The following is a 22,687-nucleotide window of genomic DNA, read 5'->3' as shown; positions in this document are numbered from 1 at the left end:
CAAATTGCTCTCCAGAATAGTTGGATCAGTTCACAACTCCAACAACAATGCATTAGTGTTCCAATTTTCCCACATCTTCTCCAACATTTTTCATTTTCCTTTTTTGTCATATTAGCCAAATCTGATAGGTGTGAGGTGGCACCTCAGGGTTGTTTTAATTTGCAGCTCTCTAATCAAAAATGATTTAGAGGATTTTTCATATGACTATAGATAGCTTTAATTTCTTCATCTGAAAGCTGCCTGTTCATATCCTTTGATCATTTATCAATTGGGCAATTGACTCAATTCTTTATATATTTTAGAAATGAGGACTTTATCAGAAACACTGGCAGTAAAAAAAATGTTTCCCAGTCAAAGGCTTCTTTAGTGTAGCCAATGAAACAGAAGTACATGTTGTTCAGAAACTCCCTTGCTTTCTCCATAATCCAGTGTTGGAAATTTGGACTCCAGTCCCTCTGCCTCTCTGAAAATCAGCCTGCAGTTCTGGTAATTCTCAATTCACATATTGCTGAAGCCCAGCTTTCAGTATCTTAAGCATATCCTTACTGGTGAAGTGAGTACAGTTGTTTAGTAATTTGAACGTTTTTTGGCATTGCCCTTCTTTAGGATTGGGATGTAAACTGACCTTTTCCAAGCCAGTGGTCACTGCTGAGTTTTCCAAATTTGATGATATATTGAGTGCAGCACTTTAACAGCATCATCTTTTAGGATTTTAAATAACTCACCTGGAATTCTATCACTTGAGTCTAGATTTATTGTTAGCAGTGCCTCAATCTCCAAGATGTATGGCCCTAGATCAATAAACATTGGTAATGTTAAGATCATTCTTGTATAGTTTTATAGTTCTTCTGCATATTCTTGCCACCTTTTCTTAATCTCTTCTACTTCTGTTAAGTCCCTACCATTTCTGTCTTTTATCATGGCCATTTTTGCATGAAACATTCCTTTTATAGCTCTAATTTTCTTGAAGAGATATCTTATCTTTCCTATTATATCATTTTATTTCTTTCCATTGCTCATTTAAGAAAACCTTTTTATCTCTCCTTGCTATTTTCAGGAGTTCCACATTCACTTAGGTATGTTTTTTCCTTTTCTCCTTTCCCTTTCCCTTTTCTCCTTTCCTCAGTCATTTGCAAAGCCTCATGAGACAGCCATTTTGCTTTCTTGCTCTTTTTCTTTGGGTTGCTGTCTCCTGTGCAATATTGCAGACCTTTTCCATAGTTCTTCAGGCACTCTGTCTTCCAGATCTAATCCCTTAAATCTATTCATCACTTCCAATTCATAAAGGATGTTATTTAAGTCATACCTGTATGGTCTAATGGGTTTCCCTACTTTTTAAAATTTAAGTCTAAATTTTGCAGTAAAAAGTTCAGGTCTTGTTTTAACTGACTGTAGAGAGCTTTTCTACCTTTAGCTGCAAAGTATATGATTTTTATATTGATCCTCTGGTGATATCCATGTGTAGAGTTGCCTTTTGGGTTGGTGAAAAAGACTGCTTGCTATCATCAGCAAATTATCTTGACAAAAGTTAATCTCTGTCCTGCTTCATTTTGTGCTCCAGGGCCAAACTCGCCTGTTATTCCAGTTATCTTTTGATTTCCTACTTTAGCATTCCAATCCCATGTGATGAATGTGATGTCTTTTGGGGCTACTATTTTTAGAAGGTTTTCATAGAACTGATTGACTTTAGCCTCAGTGGTTGGAGCATAGTATTGTGTTACTGTCATGTTGAATGAGGCAATGCTGGTTCTAATCTTTCTAATCTGTAACATTTTGCAGTTGAGTTTTTAATCCATATCTGTTACACTTGGCTGGCATGGTTTTTCTATTTTGTAAGAGTACAATTTCTGGGCTCTTTTGGCCTCCTCATTGTGTTAGTTCCTTTATATTCATTAAAACTCCATAAAAAGTTTGGATTATCCACATCAATATATTTTTATTTATTCATTTCCCTATATTTCACAGTCAATAGCTTTTTGGAATAGGCTATGTTGGAGAGCCTCTAACCATGGGCCATATGCTATTATCTTTATCCTTTCTTATAATTTGATATTTTTACCTTTACTATAGCAATATCATGGTCTGAATGCATTCTATGTGAATCATAATCATATTTTTTGACTGGTTGCATATGTTTTTCCTAGCACTGATCTCCTTTGATTTGGTAGGAATCATCTAACCTCTTAGCTTAAATGTCTGTATACATACACATATGTGTATATATTTGCATATATATATGCAGACATTTGTACAAAGAATGTAATAAAGTTTATATACAGGCTGTTCCGAAAGTCTTAATGCAGTTTAAAACTATTAAATCTTTAATAAAAGCTTTAATTTTTACTACTTTAATATTATATTAAAATTTTAATATTTTGATTATTGATAATAATTAATAGCAATCATTTTCACTGTCAGATTAATTTAATATCTAAAGTTAAGTTTTAATATTAAAGCTTTAAATCTGTTAAGCTTTAATAGCTTAAAGCTATACTAAGCCCAAAGCTATACTAAACTACACTAAGCCCAACCCACAGTAAGAACTTAAGAAATGACTTGTTGATTCAAGCACAACAAAGTAATACAATGTAGATAGTATAAGTTCACTTTATTAAGCTACTACAGTATTTAATAAAAATCAAACTTTTTTTTTTACTTCCTTAGTTTTCATGGAATATATCCTTTCATGTGTGCAAGTGATTTAAAAATGATAGCCACTCTTCATGAAAGTGATAAGATTGCACTACCCTATGGGTTAAAGAAATCAGGTCAGTAATTCTCTTCTTATTCAGTTATTAAAGTAGAATGGTTTATGAAAACTGTACTTAAATGACATCCAACTTATATATAATATATATTATATAATTCATTATATGTATTATATAATATTATATATTCATCTTCTCTGTTAAGCAAATTTTTACCTTCAAGGTAGTACAGTGGATAGAGTGCTGAGACTGGAGTCAAGAAGACTTATCTTTCTGAGTTCAAATCTGGCTTCAGATACTTACTAGCTGTGTGACTCTGGGCAAGTCACTTCATCCCGTTTGCCTCAGTTTCCTCATCTGTAAAATGATCTGGAGAAGGAAATGGCAAACTACTCCAGCATCTCTGCCAAGAAAACCCTAAATGGGGTTACAAAGAATCAGACCCAATTAAACAACAACAATCTTCTAATGTTTCAGAGAAGATTTAGGCATATTTCAACCTATGTTTTCAGAGATATTAGGGTGGCATTTAGTGGAAAGAACACTGGACATGAAATCAAGGAAACCTAGATTCAAATCCTGACTCTTCCATTTACTAGTAACATAAACAATGGCAATTCTCACCAAGTCTTGGTTTCCTCATCTGGAGAATGGACATAGTAGCAGTACTTACTCACAAGGCTGTTGTGAGAACAATGAGATTATGTAAATAAAGTGCCTGTCAAAGCTGAAAGCACTAGGGAAAGCTGCACCCCCTCACCAGCATTACTCTTACTGCTACTGCAGTAACAGTCAGTAGACACAGGAGATGCAGCTATATGTGAAATGCTGCCATTACGCTAGCAGGATGGTATGAAATAAGAGACTGAAAGGTGAGATTTAGAGTGGAAGCTTTTGTTGTTTATATCCTAGTTTGGCCACTCTGTCACTTATGAGTTTAGGTAATTTCATCTGCAAGATGAGAATGATAACCCTTGTTCAAATGATGTATAATATGAAAGTTGTGACACTTGTTAAATGATGTCAGTCAAACTATTCTTCCCTCTCGGACGTCAAGGTGTCTAATGCACTTCTGATGATTCAGTTTGTTGTTGTTCAGTCATTTCAATTGTGTCCAACTCTCCTTGACCCCATTTGGGGTTTTCTTGGCAAAGAAACTGGGGTGGTTTGCCATTTCCTTCTCCAGCTCATTTTATGGATAAAAAAAGAGGCAATCAGGGTCAAGTGGCTTGCCCAGGGTCACACAGTAAGTGTCTGAGGTTGGATTTGAACTCAAGTCCAGTGCTTTGTCCACTGTGCCACCATGATGACTCAGTAGTTTCTGGGAAACTTCTTTTCAAGAATTAATTTGGAACTTGCTGGATGTGTGTCCCTGAAGTTTATTATTCTATCATCTGTGGAAAAACTGTTTACTAAGCAAATCAGTAGTATAAATATGGAATACATATATCAGCCAAGGGTAGGCTGGTAAATGTTTAATAATTGAATCTCTGAAAAAACACAACCTGCTTTTAAGTTTAATCTGTATTTACATTTTCTCTGTCACTATAAGTCTAGACAGTCATTAAAATAATAAATCAAACCCCAATTTGTAGTACTAACCTATTTCTAACATAAAAATACACACACTGAAGGTTTAACAATTAGCTTTCACTAAGCTGGCTCCAGCATACCCCTAATTTTATTCAGCCTACTTTAACTACTTTGGAAATAGGGTTTGATTACATACAGTGAATAATAAAGCGATTGTAAGATCCTCTAAGGATTTTAGTTGTAGTCAGAAATGTTGTTATTCAGTCTCCTAAGAAGTCAAGTTTCTAAAGTTTAATAGCTTTAAAAAATATTTTGTAATTCCAGATTTTCACAGTCAAATGAAGAAAGAGACCAGAAGCAGACTTTCTCGAGTCATGACTGGTCATTACATTAATCAGAGTTCTCAAGCTGACCAAAAAACAGCTAACCAGAGGTCATCTAGCTGATGGTAGAACTGTGACTGGAATTTCAATTTCTGTACTTCTACTCCCCTGTTGTTCTGACTGTTATGCTATGAATTTCAACTGGTCCACTGATTTTTAAAGTAGGAAGTTCATTTTTGTTTACAATGAAACATCTTATTTTTCTATTTGGTTTATTTCTTTTTTAAATATAATTTCATTTTTTTTTTCAACTAACAGCAAAATTGTCTCCCTTCCTTCTTTGCCATAACCCTCTCTGCCTCACCGGGGAAAAAATTTAAAAAAATCCTTTTTACATATGTGTAGACAAGTAAAACAAATTCTTGCATTGCCCATGTCAAAAAAAAGTGTCTCAATCTGTTCTCTGGGTCCACATCTACTCTGAGGTGGGTAGCATGCTTTATCATTGGCCTCCTAGAATCATGATTGGTCATGGCATTAATCAGAGTTCTCAAGTCTTTCAAAGTTGCCCGTATATAAAAAGTGAACTTATTACCTTTTCCCCTAACCAGGGGTAGGGAACCTGTGGCCTCCGAGGCTACATGTGGCCTTCTAAGTCCTTGGGTGAGGCCTTTTGACTGAGTCGAAGTTTCACAGAATAAATCCTTTTGTTAAGGGGATTTGTTCTGTGAAGTTGGGGTTTAGTCAGAGGGCTATGCTTGAGGACCTAGAGGGCCACTTGTGGCCTTGAGGCTGCAGGTTCCTCACTCCTGCCTAAACCTTCCATCTTCCTAATTTCCCTATCACTACTGAGGACAATACCATCCTCCCAGTCCCTCAGGCTGGCAACCTAGGTGTCATCCTCAATTCCTCACTCTCACCCTGCTGCCATATCCAATCTGTTGCCAAAGCCTAAAGGCTTCACCTTTTGCGACATCTGTGTGATGTGCCCCCTTCTCTCCTCTGATACTGCTTCTACCCTGGTACAGGCCCTCATCGACTTATGCTTGGACTACTGCAATAGCCTGCTGGTAGGTCTTCCTGTCTCAGGCCTCTCCCCACTCTAATCCATCTTCCATTCAGCCACCAAAGTGCTTTTCCTAAAGCACAGGTTGGGCCATGTTACCCTCCCTGCCCAATTCAATAAACTCCATTGGTTTCCTATTGCTTCCTTCCAGGATCAAAAGCAAAATCCTCTGATGTTCAAAGGTCTTCATAACTCCTCCTCCCTTCTACTTTTCTAGGTACTTCTTACACCTTACTCTTCACCACATCTTCTTTAATCCATTGCACACTGGCCTCCTTGCTATTCCTAAAACAAGACACCCCATCTCGCCACTCAGGGCATTTTCTCTGACTGTGCTTCATCCTCAGAATGCCCTCCTCCACATCTCTACCTACTGCCTTCCCTGGCTTCCTTTAAGTCCAATCTAAAATCCCATCTTCTCCCAAACCTTCTAAATTCTGCTGCCTTCCCTCTGATGATTGTTTCTTATTTGCCCAGTATAATATGTAGCTTGTCTGTACATATTTGTTTGCCTCTGCCATTAGATGGTGTTTCTTGAGGGCAGGGGCTGTCTTTTGTATCCCCAGTCTTTTTTTTGTTTCCCTACTGCTTAGTACAGTGCCTGGCACATAGTAGGGGCTTAATAGATGTTTATTGACTGAGCGATTGACAATGTTGTTGCTTTTGTATAAATTGTTCTCTTGGTTCTGCTCACTGTACTCTGCCTTCAGTTCATACAAATCTTCCCAAATTTCTCTGAATCCATTCCTTTCATTATTTCTTACATCATAATAGTATTCAGTTACATCCATATACCTGATTTTGTTTAGCCGTTCCCCAATTGATGATCATTCCCTTAGTAGTTTGCCACTACAAAAATAGCTGTTCTAAATATTTTTGTATATATGAGTACTTTTTCCTTCTTTGAATTTTTTAGTGTGCAGGTCTAGTAATGGTATTGCTAAGTCAGAGGATATTTAGTTTAGTTCCAAATCCTTTCCATGATGGCTGTACCAATTCACAGCTCCACCAACAGTATGACCAATCTTATGGAAATGGGTTGGAATGTCAGAGTTGTTTTGATTCGCAATTTTCTAATTATTGATGATTTGGAACCTTTAAAAGAAATGTGACTATTGCTAGCTTGTATTTCATGCTGAGAAAACTGCCTGTTGGTCACGAATATCAAGGGAATTGGTGGAAAAAAATGTGAAGGTGACTTAGCAGTACCTGATTTCAAAATATATTCCAAAATAGTAATTGTAAAAACAATCTGGTGTTAAGAAATAGATTAGTGGAATAGAATAGGTACACAATACAAATGACCATAGTGATCTAGTATTTGATAAACCCAAAGATCCAAGCTTTTGGGGCAAGAACTTACCATTTGACAAAAACAATTGCTGGGACAAATAGCAAGTAGTTTGGTAGATAAACTAAGCATGGACCAACATCTTACACCATATGCAAAGATAAGGTCAAAATGGCTAAATGATTTGCACATAAAAGGTTATATCATAAGCAAATTATAGCAGCATGGAAAAATTTACCCATCAGATCTATGGATAAAAGAAATGCTCATAACCAAGGATCACAGGAAGTAAAATGGATATAAAGAAAGGCAATAAGACTTAAAGGTCCATTGGTTTTCTGAGTTTAATTTTATTATGTTCTATTACAATGAGGCATAGATGGCTTTATATCTAAGTTTAACGTCAATAGAAAATTTGTCAGTGTATCTAGAGGTAGTAGCTAAAATTCCATGAATGATGATTGCCATTTTTGGACTGGAACTGCATCAGAATCACTAGATTGTTATCAGACTTTGTCACGTGTGTTGTTGCCGTAGGTAAGCTACATTAGGTGAAAACACTAGGGACAAAGTATCTTAATGCACAAACAATGACAGTATTTTAATTTGTAACCTAGTCACGCTTGCTCTATTTTTCTCTTTTTTAAAGTGCATCATTTCTACCTTGCTCTCTCAAGACTTCAGAGTTGTGAACTGTTCCCTGAGTCCGATAAGTGAGTTCATTACCTATTGTTTCTGTCTGATTGATTTAGCTAAGATATAACATGACATTTTAATTGTACTTATGGATGTCTGATAGTACTCTTGTCTACAGTAAGTTAATTTAGAAATTTTAGATGTGTTTGGGTTTGATGAGTTATTACACAAAACCTTGGTGCAGTTTTAAGATTTTATGAATTTTAAACTGCATTAAGAATTTTGAGACATCCTATAGATACGTACTGTACTTAGGTATGTAAGTGGTATCATATAGAGAGCACTGGACTTGGAGTCAGGAAGACCTGAGTTTGAATCCTGCCTCAAATACTTATCAAGTATATGACCCTGAGGTAAGTTGCTTCATCTTTCTCAGACTCAGTTTTCTTACCTGTAAAATAAAGCTAATAATGATATCTACCTCCCAGGGTTGTTTTGAGCTTTAAATGAGATAAACCATGTAAAACACTGAATGGCAACTGCTTAGTAGTAGTAGTTGTAGCAGTAGTAATAGTTGTTGTTGTAGTTGTAGCAGTAGTAGTAGTAGTGGTAGTAACAGTGGTAGTAGTAGTAGTGGTAGTAGTAATAGTAGTAGTACCGCCACCACCACTTACTGAACACTTGAACAGTAATTTTTCTTTCACCAGCAGAGAAATTGCTTTTCTTACAAAATCTACTTTGCCTACTCCTGGCCCTGTCAAATGTACAGGATGAATGGGAAAATCTGTTTATATGTAGTATAATACACACACACGTGTGTGCACGCACTCTCACATACACGTATATGTGTGCGTATGTATTTGTGTACCCTCACCCCCTCCCATGGTTAGGTTCATGCTGCCGTTGATAACTTCTGGGATACCTGTGCCACCGGACCTAGGATTTTCCTCTACTTGAAGTAGAGAAAGCCTGAAAGTGATTTCCTTTAAAGTTACTTTTCTTCCACTATAGTGTTTCACCAACAGCCTCTCTAGACTGCTAAACGTGCTCAAAGTTTATGTTCTCCCTTCCGGCCCTAAGAAGAAGGCTTAGGGAACATTTCCTTCGGCATTGTGGAGAGTGTCTCCCCGATTTCTTTCACAGAAGTTCATGATTTGAAGGAAGGCAAGAAAGCATTTTTTTTTCTCCTCCAAAATGGCAAAGTGTTTTTCTTAAAGATTTGAATAGAGATCTTTCATAAAATTTAACTCTCATTGACATACTGTTGTTTTACATGATTTTTTTTCCATTATTTTCCTTCCTCTAGTGTTACATCTTCAGTTTTGTAACTTTTGGTATACCTAAACACTCAGTTCTACAATCACACACACTGTAACATATCTATTCAATAAACAAGTTACACAGAGCATTTGCTTGCTTTTCATATAGCCTCAAGAACTGATACTCTATAGAAGGGTATTATTGTAAACTGTTTTGAAGCATTACATAAATTGAACTGAATCAAGACTTCTTTTTAAATATGAATTAAGTAATTTTTTAAAATTGTTGTTTCTGGAGTATTCCACTACTAGGACAGGGTTCCTGTGTACTGCATGAAGCAAGAGACTTTTTTAAGCTGTTTACTCCGGAAGCAAGTGAGAAATGAGGAAGTACTATGTTTATAGTCCTGGTCCGAGGGTTTGATTGTCGGTGTATTTTTTACCCGGGTATTTTAAGAAAGGCATTTGTTTCTGTTCCACTTTTGGCTGCCTCAGTCTTCTGTGACAAAATGGTAGCAGCTCACCCTTTTTGTTCTAATTAGTTCTCTCACTGTTATATTTATTTACAAACTAATTTGAGGTTCAGTCATTCAGATTTTAGTAATATATCAAATAATTTTGTATTTTTGGAATGCAAAAGTAATGGTATCCATTCACCAGCAATAGTAAATGTGCTTTTTTTTTCATTCTTGGCATGGATTTGATTCACTTTATCCACATTTTCTCTCTTTCTTGCATCTGGGGGCACATTCCTCTGAGATAACTGATTGGGCTTAGGGGAGGGATCATGGCTTTGGAACAGAAGGAACCATAACTGCCCCAATTTAGCTGCTATAGAAAATATGCCACACCTCGAACCTGAAACAAATGAGTTTGTAAAAAAAAAAACTCCAAATCATAGGTGTTAGCCCTGGAAGGGACCTTAAAGCTTACCCAATCCATTTTTCAGATGAGAAAACTGAACTTGCTTAAGATCATATACCTGGTAGCAGAATCACCATTGGAGTCTTCTCATACCCACTTATTAGTTATTTCCATTATATTACAGCTGTCTCCCTTTCACATTTGAACATTTATTTGAAATCAAGAAAGGCATCTTGATGATCTATACCAGGCCTGTAAAACATAGGGTCCGTGGGCTGTTTGTGGCTGGCCAAAGGATTTCAGGCAGCCTGTGAAAAATATAGGGTTGCCACTGTGCTGGCTCCTGTTTGTCACATGACCCATGGCAACCAACCATCGTCAGTCTGTCTCTGGTCTAACCCATCTATGGCCCAAAGAAGTTTAGCCTATTTTAATTTTGGCCCCTACCTACTGCCAGGTTGTGCAGGTCTGATCTAGAAGATGTTAAATTTGACATTAGTATCAAAGGAGCTAATGATGAGAGAATTTTAAAGTCGTGAATTCTTCTGCAAGTATCACTAAGGATTTTCCCATCTGGCTCATTCACAGGAGTATGAAGTATCTAGAAAGACGCTGAAAATTTTCCTCTTATTGACAACATGATTTTTAAAATTTTATCTTGCTAACCTCAAATTATGTTCAAACTATAGTTGTTTGTTGTAACTCTCAATGTAGTTTTCCCTGATTTCTCTTTTCAACGTTTCGTTACAAACTTTAGGTCTTTTACTAGAAACGTGTGGCAGGCATTCAAAGATAGGATTGGTGGTAAAGGTAGTGGAGAATGACAAATTCACACATGGTCTTTTCTTCTGGTTGGGCTACTCAGGTATTTACTACTCAAATATGTGGTCATTTGGAGAACACTAGTTTTACTAGCCCAAATAACTGTCTCCTTTGAAGTTAGCTCATTTACTGATGGAGTGGTAACTGTCATTAGTGTGTCCTATAAAACAAATATAGGTTTAGACTTGTTCCTTTTGGTCACTTACCATTAAAAATTTCTTAGGTTCAGAATTATGCTTAGTAGGACTTTCTTAGGCAAATCCCATAGCCTGGCATACACTTGCATAGTTAACTTTAAACAAATAAGTGGTTCTATTTTTCTTCCATGAGGAAATGTACTTTACTCCCTTTTCAGTATCAGAATCAATTCCAGACACCTCCTCTTCTCCTCCCCCTTCCAATCTATAGTTCATGTCATTAATTTCCGGGTATGCTGTATAGTAGGCAAGATAAAGGGGGGTGGGGTAAGTGCCTTTTTGAATTTTCTAGTAAAAGGTAACCTTTACAAGAAGAGATAACTCAGGGGTGGAGAACCTGTGGCCTTGAGGCTACATGTGGCCCTCTAGGTTCTCAAGTGCAGCCCTGTGATCAAATCCAAACTTCACAGAACTTACTTAGATTCAGTCAAAGGGCAGCACTTGAGGACCTAGAGGGCCACATGTAGGCTCAAGGCTAGAGGGCCATATGTGGCCTTAAGGCCACAGGCTTCCAACCCTTGAGATAGATAACTTATGTTGAATACCATTCCTTGGTTCAAAAAATATTGATTAATAACTAACTAGTACATATAATGTTCTAGATCATGTACTTGGTGGGGGGGAATATAAAATAAATAAAATATAGCCTCAGCCTTCAAGGGGCTTATCTAACATCCTAACCAGATCACTATGCCACAGATCCACTGTGGAAGTCAAAACCATAGAGAAGAGCTTGTTGCAGAAAAGGGGAGGGGGGACTCAGTGATAGGCTGTGAACCATTCCATTGACACAAGAACAAAAATTGACTTTGGGATCTAGTTTTTGTAGCAGCAGACTTGTACAGAAGGTGTTCAAATCCCATTATAGTCACTCAAGGCACCATGGTGTTGATGGGGTTCCTGGATACTAGGTGTTTAACTAGTTGAGAGGAGAGTAGGAGAAAGGCCAATTCTTACTCTGGTAGGGCAGGAGAAGTCTTCTTGGTAATCTTTTGACTGGGACTGGAAATTTTTCAAGTGGGCTCTTGAAGAAAAGTTTGAAGATATTTCCTATGATTTCTCTCAATTTGTTTTGCAGGAGGTTAAAGCTACAGGGGACAATAGGCAGGGATCACTTCAGAAGGAGGGAATGGAGAGTCTGGGTTGCAAGGAAGCACCCCCCTCTTTATGACTGATCCTTCTGGGTCGAGTAGATAAGATGCATCTCCAGCACTCACTCAGTCCCTGTACCTTGCTGGTAAGAGTATACCAGAGGTATGTGAAAGAGCATTCAAGAACTTCAGTAAAGGCGCTGAGGACACAGAATATTAGCCTCTCAGGTTAGCTGCACATCTTTCTGAGTATTTTATTTTAAAGGATTTCGTATTTCATTTTTTCCATTATTGCCAGTGAAGCAGTGAAAAATGTGTTCCCCTGTCCTTTAGACTTCAGTTCATCTTCAGAGTGAAAAATCTCAACATAGGAGTTTATTATAGGCACTTCCTCTTTTTAAAGTGGAGCATTAAGTTTCCATTAGAACCTTGCTTTATTTTCATTCAGTAAACATTTATGTAGGGCTTCCTGTGTGCAAGACAATGAGGATACAGATGAAAATCAACACTTTCAGCTGTGAGATGGGAATCAGAGAAGGTGGGAATCAGGGAAGGCAGCACTGAGAATGTGGTACCTGTAAGTAGACCTTGACAACAGAAGAGGATTTTAACAGGCAGAATTGAGGATAGGAGTGTATTCCAGCAGAAAACCTGGACAAAATGCACAGAGTTGGGAGGAATAGCCATTGGGTCTGTTTGACTGAAATCAGGGCAGAAAGAGAAATAATGTGAAATGAATTTGAAAAGATAGGTTGGAACTGGATTCTGTAAGGTCTTGATTTCCAGGCTAGTGAGTTTATATTTTATTCTATAGGTGATATGGAAAGATCTAAAGGATTTTTTTTTTAATTAAAAAAGTCTACATTAGGGAGACTATTTCTTTATAAGAATTGGGGGGTAGGGAGACTGTAAGTTAAGGAGACCAGTTAAGAAACTATTCTGATTGTCTTACCAAGAGGTGATGAGAGCACAAATTAGGGGGATGGTAATATAAGTGGAAAGAAGGGGATGGGCCTAAGAAAGATACTGTGGGCAGCTAAGTAGTTCAGTGGATAGAATGCCAGGTTCAGATTCAGGAAGACCTGAGTTTAAATCCAGGCTCAAATTGCTGTGTGACCCTGGACAAGTCACTTAACCTCTTTTTGCCTCAGTTTCCTCATCTGTCAAATAGGGATAAAAATAACACTTTACCACTAGGGTTGTTGTGAAGGCCAAATGAAGATGATAATTTTAAAGCACTCAGCACAGTGCCTGACACATAGTAAGCACTATATAAATGTTAGCTGTTGTTGTGGAGGTACATGGCAACAAATTGGAAGTGACAGGTAAAGGAAGAGAGTGAGAAATGGTTGAGGTTTTAAAATCTGGTGGTAGTAATACAATTTACAGGAGGATTTTAAAATAATGATGGCTGATAATAATTGTGGCTGTTGCTACTAGTCATATATATAGTTATATGACATACATGACATAAAGACCAGACCTTCTGACTATAAACAGAGTTTTTAATTTATTTTTCTTTGAAGGTAGGGGTGGAGAGGCAATTGGGGTTAAGTGATTTGTCCAGGGTCACGCAGCTAATAAGTGGCTGAGGTCACATTTGAACTTGGGTCCTTTGTCCACTGTCCCACTTAGCTGCCCTGTTTTAAATAAAGTCTGATCTTACAGAGACTGCATTTCAGGGAGCCCATGATCTTTGCATAGGTCTCTATAATCTCTTATAACATAGCTCTCATGTAGATGATGCTCAGCTGAACTCTGAATATAGAGAAAGAGCTGACCAGCATTTTAAGTTTCAGTGATAATCATTAAAACTTTCTTTGTTTACGATAATACAGAGAATCCATTTTGCTCAGTGTCTGTCTCCTTCCCCATCCATCCCGCCTCCCCTGGCACTCTAAATCTGTTGCTATAGAATATTTAGGATCTGTCAGTTGGGATTTTTAAGCATGGTAGACAGTTCTGAAAAGGGAGGGGGAGCATTGAAACAGGAAAATAAGTTCATTGAATGAAGGCTAATAGTGTTATGGATGGAGGCTAATAGTGTTAGAGGATGGACAGTGGGACCAGAGGCATAAGATTAATGTAGGGCCAGTCTCCAGAATTGACTCTAATTTCTAATGTAGGAATCAGCAAGTTCCTTTGGATTTAAAAAGAGGACAGTAGCTCAGGCCCAACTCACACAGACTTTCATTCTGAGACTGGAAAGGGTAGATTTTACGAGGTGAAGATGATCTGGGGGTTACTTGTTAACAAGTAGAGGTGAGTCTGAGGATGGGGACACAAACATCCACATAGACTCATATAGAATCAGATTTCTAGCACTGGAAGAGAGATTAGTGATCTTGTTATCAAACCCCACCTCCACCCCCATTCTACAGAGAGGAAGTATCTCTATTAGTAATTTCCAGACTCTTGGTAGCTTCAGTGAAAGGATTGAAGATTGCAACATTTTTACAACTGATAAGGTGCCTGAAATTCAGAGAGGTTTCTCAGCTTGCTGGGTCAACAAAAACCCAGGTCTTCCTGCCCTTATCCAGCACTCTCTACTACTGTTCATATCGTGAGGTAATGTGGCACTTTAACTATTTTACACTTTTACCTAAGGCCAGACGTTCTCATTGCCGGGCTCTCCAGATCCTATGGGACAAACTCTCAGATCTAATGGGTTTATTCATAGAGTAGGGCTATTGCCAGTGATGACGTTACCAGGACTAGGTCTTGGCTACATCTGGGTCAATATGCCTGAGTCATTCCTTGATTCAGTGCCCAGTTCTTAGGAGAAGAGAATAAGAGTTAGGCCTGCGACGAATGCCCCAAAGTCGCAGGCTTTAGATTAGGGGCAGCGTTTCTAATGTAAATTTTGTGGAATATAGGGTGGGAAGGGAGAGACAGAAAGTTACTCCTAAGCCCCTGTGAAGACCCTTACCCTAGGGGAAACCAAATGGCTGAACCTTCCTGAATTTGGGGCAGGGTTACTCAGAGTTTGTGTTTTCTGGCTGAAAGGTATACCTGTTCCTGGGGGATGGGAGCCAAAGCAAAGTGGATGTTAGAGTCCCTTTGGTTTAACCTCTTGGATATGAAATATTAGACTGTAATAAGACACTCCCCTCTCCTTGTCCTTCTACCTCATTGGCCTCCTTTATTAGCAGAATAAAGGACCTTATTTTACTCTTAATTGCTGTGATTTATTAGGTCAAAGGGAAGGCATCTTACCAAAAAGACCTCCCTCATGTTGCCTGAAGTTCTAGCAATTAGACATGCTGTCACATTAGCAAATACCACTGGATCATTAAAGGGTTCAGGGAAGGGGATATAGATGTTTATCAGTCATGCTTAGCATATATGTTTTCTTCCTAACACTGAGGAATTGGGAATTTTAATGTGGTGGGAGCAGAAGAGAAGAATGTATTTTTGGAGCATGTACCACTCTGGCAGATGGTAGGGTTGGGTGGGGGACTTCAGGCACTTGATAATGAGGGCACTGGTCACCTGGGGAGGTGGAGATTCATGGGAGGGAGGTTAAGGAAGCATGTGCTTCAGAATTTTTCCTGGGGAAGCCATGATCTCTTTCTCTTTTGGGCCGGGAAGTGTGTGCTGTCAGTGTAACCCATGACATGTACTGGGCTCCCCATCATCCTGTCCTTCCTGGAAGAATGGGACAAGGGGGTAGAAGCAGTTAGCCAGCTTTTACATTCCTATTCCTTTCCTAGTCTCCCAGACACTCACTCCTCTCTCTCTCTCTCTCTCTCTCTCTCTCTCTCTCTCTCTCTCTCTCTCTCTCTCTTTCTCTTTCTGTCTGTCTCTGTTTCTCTCTCTCTCTCTTTCTCTCATCCTCCTCTTCCCCTTCCCCTTCTTTTTTCTCTCCTCTTCGCTCTCTCTTTCTCCCCCCACCCCAAAGATTAACTATCCTAACAAACATGAAGATTGAGCAAAGGTTGTTCCTAGAGAGAAACAAGATAGAGATTAGAGTAGATGTTGACCCGATCTGTGTTTTCTGTTTCATATTCATAAGAACAAAGTTTGATTTCTTTCAGGGTTTTGAATGTTTTTAATCGTTTGACAGTTGTTGAGTCTTGATGATGTAGAGTTCTATGATGCTTGCAAGTGTGGGCTCCTTAGAATAGAGACTGAGACTATGTTTGTGTGTCACACACACATATGCACATACGTGCACATGCGCACACACACACATACACATGCACATGCTCATGCACACGCATACCCACAGCAGCATGGCAGAGTGGATAGAGAGCCTCATACTGTGTTGGTAAGCAAAATGGGCTCTTAGCATTCAGTTCAGCCAAGTGCCCTTGAAGAGTTTGGCTTTTGTTTCCTTTGATTAATTCAGTGTATTTCACTGAGTCTTACTAGGTGCTAAGCCCCAGGCCCAAACCCCTATTAGGTGCTAAGCCTATGTGGGTGTGAAGCTCCCAGGGTACTAAGGGGAAGTGCTAACTCAAGAGCCAATCATAGGAGCCTATGTTCCGGGCATTCAGATGACGTTTGATGACGTCTGAAAAGGTATAAGAAGAGAAGACAGAGCCATTTGCGCAGAGCTGTCACTCTTGGTGGCACACTGATGTGGAGACTCCGGGCAGCTGTAGCTAAGAACCCTCCAGCTCGTAACCCGGATGTTGGGATTTTGTTAAACTCTGGTAACTATGTACTGGGATTTGAATCAGACAAGGTCTGTCTGTTGATGTTTGTACTTTGTTTGTATTTTGCTCTGAAGTTCAGGGTGCTGGCTTTTTCTCCTGAACTAAGTGAATGATGTCTGTATGCTGGATTAAAGTCAGCTTGTCAACCCCTTAACGTTGCTTTCCTTACTAAAGCAGATCAAAAGAACCTGGGCTTTTGCAGCATGCTGGCAGTGTGCTTGTTGTTGGGCTTGTGTTGGTCTTTCACCCCCACAGCAGCTACTAGCTGGATTGTTGAAACATATACCCAGAAGGACCTGGGTTCAGCTCCTGCTCCTCACACATGCTGGTTGTGTGACCTCAGCAGTTCTCTAAGGCTGTGAGTTGTAGAGGAGGTGCCAACCTGCACTGGCAAAGGTAGTTTCTTCACTTGGGAGTTCCTTATACCAATGAAATCATAAGTTTGTTTCCTACACTTATAATATAGGCATACACTCTAAGATGAAAACATTAATCCTTCCTAGACTTTTTTTAAAGGGAATTAAAAGTTTTGCCTATATACTGTTATGTTATTGCTATTTGAGATTTGGGGGTATAACAAAAGTGTTACTCGCAACTGCTGTAGGGTGTAAGACCAACAACACCAGCACACCAGAGTGCTGCTTGCAAAGTTCTTTGATCTGCTTTTCTAAAGGAAAGCCACTTTAAAGGGATCAACAATCTTACTTAATCAAACATATATATCTCACTCACTTAGTTCAGGGGAAAAGTCAGCACCTTGAACTTCAGAGAAAATACAAACAGAAATTAGAAGCAGAAATGATATAAACAGAGCAAATACAAACAGCAAAGATGAACAGACAGGGCTTCCAACTGTCTGACCAAAAACAATATATACATAGTTATCAGAGAGAGAGAGGCACCAACATCTGGGTTTTCAAAGCCCAGGAGGCTCCTTAATGGCTACCCAGAGTCTCATCTGGCCACATCACACGAACACTCTGCCCATGAGTGAGCCCCCAAAGCAAAATGCTAACCTCAAGAGTGTATGTGTATATATATATATATATATACACACACACATACATATATATACATATATATATATACACATACATATATATATACATATATATATATATACACATATATATATATATATACATATATATACATTGCATGCTGCAAAAGCCCAGGTTCTTTTGATCTGGGCACTCTGTCTGGCCATCTCCCTTGCCTGTGGAATGCTCTCCCTCCTCCAATGTGAATTCTGACCTCTCTGGCTTCCTTTAAATCCCAATCAAAGTCTCACCTTCTACAGAAAGACTTCCTTAATGTTTCTTAATTCCTATTTATCCTGTAGATAGCTTGCTTTGTATATATTTGTTTGCATGTTGTTTCCCTCATTCAGTTGTAAGCTCCTTGAGGGACAGGGACTTACCTCTTCTCCTCTTTTTATATCTTCAGTGCATGGTACATAGTAGGTGCTTAATAAATGTTTATTTAATTGAATTCTCTTTGCCTTTGGTCTTTTCCCTATTACAATCTGCCCACCCATTGAAGGGATTTTCCTGAAGCTGAAGTCTACCCTCTGACCCTCTTCTTGGTAAACTTCAGGGGATCAGATATAAACTCTTCTATTTGGCATTTACAGCTCTTCACAACTGGACTCCATCCTACCCTTCCAGCCTTAGCTCACATCACTCCCCTCCATGTCTAGCCAGATTGGCCATGTGATTGCTCTTCCCACACTACATTCCTCTTGCTTCCCTGTCTTACAGCAATTCTCTCTCATGCTTGGGATGGTGCTCCCTTCTCTCCTCTGCCTCAGGAAGTCCTGGTTTTTCCTCCCCTCAATCTAGATTCCACCTTCTGCATGAGGCTTTCCTTCTTTCTCCCAGTAGTTAGGTGCCTTCTTCTGCAGTCCAAGGTTACCATGTATCTGACGCTACATATCTGTGTCCATGTTATATCACTCAACAGACAGTAAGCTTCCTGAGTAGTGGAACTTTTACTTTGGATATGTATTTCTGGTGCTTAGCACAATGCTTGGTACATCCTCGCTGGCTTGGAGAGGTGGCATGCCACAGCTAGCCTTGAAGCCAGGAAGAACTGGGTTTCAAGTCTTGTTTCTGACACATCCTGGCTCTATGACCTTGAAATATATTGCACTGTGACCCTTAAGTTTCTTTTTTTTGGATTTAGTATTTTATTTTTACCCAGTTACATGTAAAAACAAATTTTAACATTCATTTTTAAAACTTTGAGTCCCAAATTCTCTCCCTTTCTCTCCCCACCCCCACCCCCTGCAATTGAAAAGGCAAGCAATTCGATATAGGTGATACATGTTAAGGTTCAAAGAAGGTGCCAGCTTAAGTTGGTATAATGAATTTTATCACCTGGGAGTTGACTATACAAAAAACATCACGTTACCAAACAAATCCTTATTTGATCAATTTCTAGAACAAAAATACTATCCTTCTCCTAACAAGTAGTAGAGATGGGGATTCAGACCCAAGGCTTCCATCTGAAAGTCTGGTGTCCTTTCCACTATACTGCTCAGCAAGAGAAACTTGGGGAAGATAAATTTGAGTAGGTGGCAAATACCAGCTAAAAATAAGTCTATAAAGTATAGACATTTTTGAAGCCAATTTTTTTTAATATCTGAAGGGCTAATATAAGGATCCAGGATATTCAACAAGTTTTTTCTTCTCCCCCCAGACTTTTTAAGTCATGCTTGACCCTTTGTGACCCCATTTGGGGTTTTCTTGGCAGAGGTACTGTGGTGGTTTGCAATTCCTTCTCTAGCTCATTTTACAGATAAGGAAACTGAGGCAAACAGGGTTAAAGGACTTGCCCAAGGCCACACAGTTACTCAGTTTCTGAGGTTGGATTTGGACTCATGAAGATGAGTCTTCCAGCTCTATCTATTGTGTCACCTAGCTACTCTCAGCTCTCTTTTTCCCTTGTTTTATAATCTCCATCATAGCTTGGTACAGCTTTGTAGCACTGGGTACATCATGATCCACTATACACTCTCTACTCCCACCTAAAAAGATTTTATAATTGCTGATGCATGAGCTGATACAGGATAAACTTAGTTATGGCTGGAGCTAAGAATTCATCATTGAGCCACTGTCAAAGAGTTTATATCTACCACCCTTTTCCTGTAAAATAAAATTGACAGTTTCTTTTGACTTGTAGCATCTGCAATTAGGCCAGGTTTAGAACCCGTGGTCATTATTTTAAAAGTCATTTGAAAGATTTATTATAATATTTGTGATATACGTGTGTGTATATGTATGTGTATCTATACACACACACACACCCACAGCCACACACACACACACACACACACACACACACTACTCTTCCAAGCCTTTTGGGCAATGGGAGTGGGAACAAAAAATCTCTGAATCTAACTGCAAAAGAAAATTCTCTCCGTGGACCGTGTTCACCGTCAAAACTACATGTGAACAATTCAAAACCTTAAATAACGTCCTATCTCAAGGAAACGTAGCATAGTTCAGTGGAAGTGTGTGTGAATGTTCTCTGTCAAAGGACCTGGTGTGAATGTTCTCTGTCTGTCTCTCATCCTTCCCCTCCCCTCCCTTCCCCTCTCCTCTTCTTTCCCCTCCTCTTCTCTATCTCCTCCTTTCCTCTTCTCTCCCCTCCCTTCCCCTCTCATCCCCTTTTCTTTTCTCCCCCCACCCCCTATCTCTTCCTCTCTCCTTCCTTCTCCTTCCTTCTCTTCTCACTTCTCCTCTCCCTTTGTAACCTTGTCACTTAACTTTTCTGAGGCATTACTTCCTCATTTGTAAAATGAGGGAGGTGAACTAGAACTAGAACCTACAGTCATTGAATCTGGGTTTCTAATCCTGGTTCACTGCTTCAAAATAAATTTCTATAATTGATGGGCAAATGTAATTCACAGAAACACCTGAAGCCTCTTGTATTAGATGCACACACACACACACACACACACACGCACGCACGCACGCACGCACGCACATGCACACACACACACACACACGCACGCGTGCACATGCACATTTTATCAGCTTCTTTCAAGCTTTAGGTCACATCTATGGCTAGTGTTTCCCATAAATAGCTGAGTCCAATAACTCCACCATAAGGACAGCAGCTGACTTTTAGGTGATCCAAAGCTCCTTCACATGACAGTGATCCACACAGTGCTGTGAGCCCTCTTATCTGTGAGGGAGGTGGCGTGAATGTAATTCCAGCTTTCTGATGACTCCCTAGGTGATGAATGAAAGTATAGTCACTGAATTGACTCTATGTCATACTGAGGAGTATCACATAACATGTATTTTTTTTACTGTTGTAATAAGAGATTCCATTTAGTGTCACATTTGAAAGGCCTAACCTAGATTGAGGGCAGCTAAGTGGTGCAGTGGGTAGATTGCTGGGCCTGGAATTAAGACTCATCTTCCGGAATTCAGATCTGGCCTGCAACACTTAATAGCTGTAACCCTGTTTGCCTCAATTTCCTCATCTGTAAAATGAGCTGGAGAAGACAGTGGTAAATCACTCCAGTATCTCTGCCAAGAAAACCCTAAATGGGGTCACCAAGAATTGGGTATGACTGAAATACCTGAACAACAAACCTAGATTGAAGAATGCTGAAAGTCAATACTTATACAGCCAGATCCACATCTCTGCTTGGGCCTATGTTCATCATATGGCCATGAAATGCTCAGAATAATGGGTAGTGTGTGTGTGTATGTGTGTGAATGTGTGTATTTTATTCACATGATTTCTAAAACAAACACCTCTTTTTCTCTTCCATCAACACAGAATATATTTGTTCTTTGGGTAACTACCTTGCTGCCAACATCTTTTTTCTTGCTGGCATGTCCCATATGGCATTGGTTTGTTTGTTTTTGTATGTGCTATTATTGGAACTTTGCTTTGGGTCTTTAAAAAAAATGAATAACCCCAAGCCTGGGTTATGAATAATGCAATAAAGTTATCTCTAGGTATCTAATCCATTGCTTTCTGTTATATTTATGTTTTCAAGAGTTCCCTGTAAAAAATGTATTGTTGTTGGTAATGGTGCAGTTTTAAGGAATAAGACACTGGGAGAAAAAATCGACTCCTATGATGTGATAATAAGGTAAGTGCATTTCTTCCATTCTTAAGAAAGTACAGTTCTTTACTTGTGTTTTCCCATCAAAGTGATCTTTACATTTTAAATAGTAACTGGTTCCCATTCATTGTCCCCCAAAGTTTTGCTGTAATTCTTACAGTTGGCAATTTCTAGAGTGTAAGTTATCTTCCACCTTCACTAAATTATCATGATTTATTGTTCGTTTTTGTACAGTGAGACTCTTTCCATGGGTACAACAAATCATGCTGAAAAGAAATCTTATATAACAGACGATTCAATAGCCCCTCTCCCATTTAATTAAAGATGTCTTTTGCGTAATATTTATATTTCTGTACCTTTAAAATGTCAGATTTCATTAGAAATATTTGTCAGAATACTATAATGTGTAATTTGGGGATTTGTGAAATTCTAGGTTGTTCTACTGTTGTTATTGTCATTGGTTTAAGCAGACTGCTTCTTGGAGATGTGGTGTTTCAGATTTTAAGGCTGATTTTCAGCAACAAGGATAGAAATAAAAAAGCCCTCATAAAATCACTGTTAAATTAACTGGAAACCCTAATTTACCAAGCATTTAGGTCAATCAAGATTTACCCTATCTAAATATATTTCATAGGTAAACTTTTCCCAATTAAACATATTCAATTTGTGACATTGGGAGCATTGGTTAAAATAATTGGGTCAGGGTTTCCAAATTAAAAGTTAGTGATTCTAGATTTATTAAAATTCAACTTATCCATAAATTAAACAGAATACCTATTGCATAAAATGAGGTAGAAGTCTAACATCATGAAGTCAAAGATTATTGTTACTAATGAAAATATATTCAGGGAAGATGTCATTGCGTAACATTACAAAAACCTGAATATTCTATTTGTTTTTTCTGAGTTAGATGTTTTTTTAACAAAAGAAAAATAGGGCAGCTGACTTTGCTCTTCAGATATAGAACAGTACTAATACAGAACAATACCTTCACTGGTTTATTATGTGCTATGGTCAAAGATACCTAGTTTCACATCCTCTAAAAACAAATCCAAAAGGAGGAAAATAAAAGCCCAGAAAAACTAGTCCAATCCTGCGCTCCCGTGAGGATCATGCATTCTTGTAGGTGAACTATGTATGTTTCACA

The 22,687-nt window shown here is 38.7% G+C and overlaps 1 protein-coding gene across 3 annotated transcripts in view; it reads left to right on the top strand.

The window, feature by feature from the left end:
* ST3GAL6 (ST3 beta-galactoside alpha-2,3-sialyltransferase 6) overlaps positions 1 to 22,687 on the top strand; it is an 85,463-nt gene that overhangs the window by 50,945 nt on the left and 11,831 nt on the right. For 2 of the 3 annotated variants that reach the window (XM_036744456.1, XM_036744455.1), the window contains exons 5-7: positions 2,665 to 2,768; positions 7,571 to 7,634; positions 21,472 to 21,567. In XM_036744456.1, the coding sequence (XP_036600351.1) occupies positions 2,665 to 2,768; positions 7,571 to 7,634; positions 21,472 to 21,567 (264 nt within the window). The remainder of the gene's footprint in view (positions 1 to 2,664; positions 2,769 to 7,570; positions 7,635 to 21,471; positions 21,568 to 22,687) is intronic. The other variant, XM_036744457.1, reaches the window with a different exon arrangement.

Source organism: Trichosurus vulpecula, chromosome 2 (genome assembly GCF_011100635.1).
Source record: "Trichosurus vulpecula isolate mTriVul1 chromosome 2, mTriVul1.pri, whole genome shotgun sequence".
In the NCBI taxonomy this organism is placed as follows: domain Eukaryota; kingdom Metazoa; phylum Chordata; class Mammalia; order Diprotodontia; family Phalangeridae; genus Trichosurus; species Trichosurus vulpecula.
The sequence above is the reverse complement of the archived record's forward strand: the minus strand, read 5'-3'. Positions and strand labels throughout refer to the sequence as shown.